The sequence below is a fragment of the Sinocyclocheilus grahami genome, unplaced genomic scaffold, assembly GCF_001515645.1.
Source record: "Sinocyclocheilus grahami isolate Dianchi unplaced genomic scaffold, SAMN03320097.WGS_v1.1 scaffold1136.1, whole genome shotgun sequence".
In the NCBI taxonomy this organism is placed as follows: Eukaryota; Metazoa; Chordata; class Actinopteri; order Cypriniformes; family Cyprinidae; genus Sinocyclocheilus; species Sinocyclocheilus grahami.
The window spans coordinates 351266-357321 of record NW_015506315.1 but is presented as its reverse complement, the minus strand read 5'-3'; the positions used below and the strand labels follow the sequence as shown (position 1 = coordinate 357321).

Below are 6056 nucleotides of genomic sequence, written 5' to 3'. Positions count from 1 at the left end.
CTTTAAAATATAATTTATTTCTGTGATGCAAAGCTGAATTTCCAGCAGCCATTACTCTAGTATAAAGTGTCACATGATCCTTCAGAAATCATTCTAATATGCTGATTTATTATCAGTGCTGGAAACTATTTTTTTGGAACCTGTGATACTTTTTTTCAGGATTCTTTGATGAATAAAAAGTTAAAAAGAAGAGCATTTATTTAAAATAGAAATCTTTTCTAACAATATACACTACAGTTCAAATGTTATTTTTTTTGAATGAAATTAAAACTTTTATTCAGCAAGGATGTGTTAAATTTTTAAGTGTAGAAAAGATTTATATTGTTAGAAAAGATTTATATTTTGAATAAATTCTGTTCTTTTTAACTTTTTATTCATCAAAGAATCCTGAAAAAAGTATTGCAGTTTCCAAAAAAACATTTGGCAGCACAACTGTTGCCAACATTGAAAATTCTAATAATAAATCAGCATATTAGAATGATTTCTGAAGGATCGTGTGACACTTTAGACTGGAGTAATAGCTGATGGAAATTCAGCTTTGCATCACAGAAATAAATTATATTTTAAAGGATATTAAAATAGAAACCATTGTTTTATATTGGAATAACATTTTGCAAGATTACTGTTTTTTCTGTATTTTTGATCAAATAAATGCAGCCTTGATGAGCATAAGAGACTTCTTTAAAACACATTACAAGTCTTACTGATCCCAAACTTTTGAGCGGTAGTGTAGATGTCTACAGTTTAGGGCCATAAATGTGATCCCCCTCTTTCTCTGATTCTCCATGCTCGACCTCTTCCAGAATGAAGCTTATGTTGCATTCCGTGAAAACCAGTAAATATAGTTTAGGAATGAAAGAACACCAGGGACATTCATATGTGGGGGTTTACTCCATTTCATTCAGTCAAGTGTTAATTTCCAACTCTTTGCATTAATATAACACGCAGAGGGATGAAGGGGGAGGAAAAGGAGAAGGAGCGGTTCAACCATGACCGAGCCCTTCTCAATGTCACGAGGGACTCTGTGCTACCCTCTCACTCTGCAACACCTGGACCAATCACTTGGGCGTTACCACGGGCGACGAACAATCCAGAGACTATTGGCTGACACCTAAAACTCTTGTCCAATCCCTGCCTGTGTTTCAACCCAGCATCCCACTGTCTTCCCCACCCTCCCCTGATGCTCTACGCAGACAGAGCACATGAGTCATAGGGAGAAAACCTGACTTGCACGGCTTCATCCACCGCCAGCTTCCACATAGGCAGTCATTGAGCAATTTGATTTGACTTGATGTAAAATCAAATGTAGTACATTCAGTAGATATTTATCATTCAAGAAGAAAATGTTAATGTTGTTTGCCTGTGTAAAACTCACTGCTATTATAATAATTAATTAACAATAGGTCTTATATAGACAGGTGTGTGGCTTTCCTAATCAAGTCCAATCAGTATAATCAAACACAGCTGGACTCAAATGAAGGTGTAGAACCATCTCAAGGATGATCAGAAGAAATGGACAGCACCTGAGTTAAATATATGAGTGTCACAGCAAAGGGTCTGAATACTTAGGACCATGTGATATTTCAGTTTTTCTTTTTTAATAAATCTGCAAAAATGTCAACAATTCTGTGTTTTTCTGTCAATATGGGGTGCTGTGTCTACATTAATGAGGAAAAAAATTAACTTAAATGATTTTAGCAAATGGCTGCAATATAACAAAGAGTGACAAATTTAAGGGGGTCTGAATAAGTATGTACCATTATGACAAGACATTTTGAGTGGTTGCCAGGGTGTTGCTATGCAGTTGTTAAAGGGTTAGTTCACCCAAAAATGACAATTCTGTCATTAATTACTCACCCTCGTGTTGTTCCAAACCCGTAAGACCTTCGTTCATCTTTGGAACACAATTTAAGATATTTTGATGAAATCTGAGGGCTCTCTGACCCTCCCATAGACAGCAAGGTAACTACCACATTCAAGGTCCAGAAATGTACCAAGATGATCGACAAAATAGTCCGTGTGACATCAGTGGTTCAACTGTAAAGTTACGAAGCTACGAGAATACTTTTTTGCGCAAAGAAAACAAAAATAACGACTTTATTCCACATTTTCGTCTCTACTGCGTCACTTGTGGACGCATGTTCATGACGGTACCATGACGCGAGTGTGTGGCGGCGCCATCATGCCGGATCTGGGTCAGCGCCGCCACACGCTCGAATCAATGGTACTGTCATGAACACGCTTATTTTTGTTTTCTTTGGCTGTATAGGCTGTAGCCTATTTCCAGCTTAGGCGTGTTCTCCATTTATTTTTAATTTGTATATATATATATATATATATATATATATATATATATATATATATATATATATATATATATATATATACAGTATATATATAATTGTTTTTTTGTTTTTTTGCTGTTTGAATATAGCTTCTAATTACCATTAAAAGGTTTGGGGTTTATTTAATTTAATATTTGTTTATATTTTTGAAAGAAGTCTCTTATGCGCACCAAGGTAGAATTTATTTGATCAAAAATACAGTAAAACTGTAATATTGTGAAATATTATTATATTTTAAATAGATTTTTTTTCTTTTAATATATTTTAAAATGCAATTTATTCCTGTGATCAAAGCTGAATTTTCAGCATCATTGGTCTTCAGTCTTCAGTGTCACACGATCCTTCAAAAATCATTCTGATATGCTGATTTGCTGCTCAAGAAACATTTATTATTATTATCAGTGAAAGTCTGTGTTAAAAGAGCCGACTGCTGTAACGTTAGCCTATATCCAGCTTAGGCTTGTTCTCCATTTATTTTTAATTTGTATATATACTGTTTGAATGACAGCTTGGTAAATTTGTTGGCGATCAAATATTCAATATCGCTACTCATCATAAGTACTTGGTACATTATCAGCGCAGCGCGAGATATTCAAACTAATATCATGTAATTTACATCTCTATGATGATTGGCTGAAGGCCTCCCCAATCATTGGTCTTCAGTCTTCAGTGTCACACGATCCTTCAAAAATCATTCTGATATGCTGATTTGCTGCTCAAGAAACATTTATTATTATTATCAGTGTTGAAAACAATGTTGAAAACTATTTGATAATTTCATGGAAACTGTGATATGTTTTTTATTAGATTCTCCAATGAATAGAGAGTACAAAAGAACAATGTATTTGAAATCGAAATCTTTTATAACCTTATAAATGTCTTTACTGTCACTTTTGATCAATATAATGCATCCTTGCTGAATAAAATCATTAATTTCTTTCAAAAACCCCAAACTTTTGAACGGTAATGTGTTTTACAAAAACGTCGACTTAAAATATGACCACAAGCCATTGTTGGTTGCCTTAGCAAGCACCACTAACAAATCAATATCTTCTAACGAGATGAAAATCTACAGTTATTTTGGTTTTCAGACGCATCTGTTTCATATCTGTTGTAATATTGATGTTAAAAACAGTTTCATTTCCATCTGTACTCTCCAGTGCTTCCATGCATTAATAACTTCCTTTCCTCTCTGCAGTCCAGTTCACATGCATCCATTATACCAGGAGTCCTCTGGGCCGGTCTCACGGTGCATTATGCAGCTGACAGATGTGTGCTCTGCTTCCAGAGACGGTTCGCTCTCCACCCTTCTCTACACTGTGAGAACATAAACAAGGCCACTGGTCTTTTTCCAGAACCATCCGTTCACAATGGGCACAGTCCTGTATCTTTACTCTTCCTGTCACAAGGCTGTTAGGAATGTGAGGGACAAATATCAGCGTAGTGTGGCACTTTACTTTCAGTATTGTATATTAAAGAGAAACATAACCAGCAATCTGCCTGCAGTGCGCGACGACTATAAACACCAATGTTAGCACAGGCAGTAAGTCTCATTTAAATCATGTTTTCCTTTTTTTTTTAAAAAGCCTAGGGCCGCCTCCTCGCAGTTGCTACCGTGAATCACATGACCAGCACTCGTTCCAAATCACTTGCATTACATTTTCAATGCATGGAAAAGATCAGTCAGCACATTATTCAAAATGTCTCCTTTTCTGAATCATAAATCAATAATGACCAAAACTATACGGATTCTTACATGGCTTGCTGGGCTGTTTGGACACATGCAGTGAGACCTCCGTCAGGGGCAGGATATAAACCTCGGGGTCGTTCTGAGAGCTGGGGGAGGCTAAAGTGGAAAGGTCCGCTTGGCCCTCCTCCCCCTCCATATTTTCAAATTCCTGCAGGGAACAAAATCACACAGAGACTTCAAATATTTGTTTTCTATCTCAGTATTTAAAATGCAATTTATTCCTGTGATGCAAAGCAGAATTTTCAGCATCATTACTCCAGTCTTCAGTGTCACATGATCCTTCAGAAATCATTCTGATATGCTGATTTGCTGCTCAAGAAACATTTCTTACGGTTATTGTTGAAACTGATACATTGGTAGGATCCTTTGATGAATAGAAATATTAAAAGAACAGCAATTATTTGAACTATAAACATTATAAATGTCTTTACTGTCATTTTTGTTCAATTTAATGCGTCATCGCTTAATAAAACGAATAATTTCTTTAAGAAAAAATGAAATAAATGGCACAATTCAAACACAAGCAGGAAATTCAGACTGGCATTCTTACATCAGCTCTATTACTTTATGCATACTGTGAAATTAATATGAAATTTTAATGGTCTCTTTTGTCACAGTGTGATGGCAGATGAAAGTCTCTCTTGTGGTATTTTCTCTCTCTGTTATGAATGCTGGATGCCACATTTCGAAAATTGGGCAATCATCTGCTTGGACCCAATAACCTATCCAGCCCCCACAGCTCCACATGGTGGCTCATACTCACACATTGTGACTATTGTTGAGCATCTGTGTTGGGGAATTGCAGTACTGAATCTGTGCCATAACCAGCATGAATTCAATTCCTGTGTTTGATCTGAATTTGGATTGGGGTAGGATGCAGAACTAATTTGAATTTAAAGTAAGTAGTATTATATATTAATAATTAGTATACAAAATAAATTATATTTAATTCAGTAATGTGTTAAGCAGTATGTGTAAAGCACTCAATTAAAATGCCCTTTTACTGTTTTCTTTTTTTTTACTGGTAATTCATACTTGAAAAAACATACATATAATGCACTGTTAAATCACTTAAAAATGTTCACTGTACATGGTAAGGTAATCTACAGTTAATCAGTTCTCCCTATAAAGCCTGCATCATACTGTATCATAGTTGTAGCACAAATATCTTGATCAAAACCTGTAGTGTATGATCCACACGTCTGATTGATTGTTTATACTTTTTAGTAAGTAAAAGGCCTTTAGAGTCATTGGTAAAATGTCCCCCTTGAGGTTGTGGTGTTTGAGGAATATTTAATTGTTCATCTCTCAATCGTCATTGCATTGCATTATACTGTGTTTTACACCTCACAATAAAAACTACAGAGTTTTGGTCATAAAACTAAGCATTTCAATTTCATCTTACTAAGATATATTATATTATATTATTAGGAGATTAAATTGACAACTGATACGTATATGCATTTTATGCAAGTAGTCTGCTATACTTTTATAAAATCTCATTGATTTACATTACAAAGAATTACATACTTTTTGGCCACATATACAGTGGGTACGGAAAGTATTCAGACCCCCTTAAATTTTTCACTCTTTGTTATATTGCAGCCATTTGCTAAAATCATTTAAGTTAATTTTTTTTCCTCATTAATGTACACACAGCACCCCATATTGACAGAAAAACACAGAATTGTTGACATTTTTGCAGATTTATTAAAAAAGAAAAACTGAAATATCACATGGTCCTAAGTATTCAGACCCTTTGCTCAGTATTTAGTAGAAGCACCCTTTTGATCTAATACAGCCATGAGTCTTTTTGGGAAAGATGCAACAAGTTTTTCACACCTGGATTTGGGGATCCTCTGCCATTCCTCCTTGCAGATCCTCTCCAGTTCTGTCAGGTTGGATGGTAAACGTTGGTGGACAGCCATTTTTAGGTCTCTCCAGAGATGCTCAATTGGGCT

The 6056-nt window shown here is 35.3% G+C and overlaps 1 protein-coding gene across 1 annotated transcript in view; it reads right to left on the bottom strand.

Annotated features, from left to right (window-relative positions):
• The window catches only part of LOC107567236 (serine/threonine-protein kinase LMTK1-like), a 64883-nt gene that overhangs the window by 16466 nt on the left and 42361 nt on the right, over nucleotides 1-6056 (bottom strand). The window contains exon 3 of the mRNA XM_016252873.1: nucleotides 4102-4243. Coding sequence (XP_016108359.1) covers nucleotides 4102-4243 — 142 coding nt within the window. The remainder of the gene's footprint in view (nucleotides 1-4101; nucleotides 4244-6056) is intronic.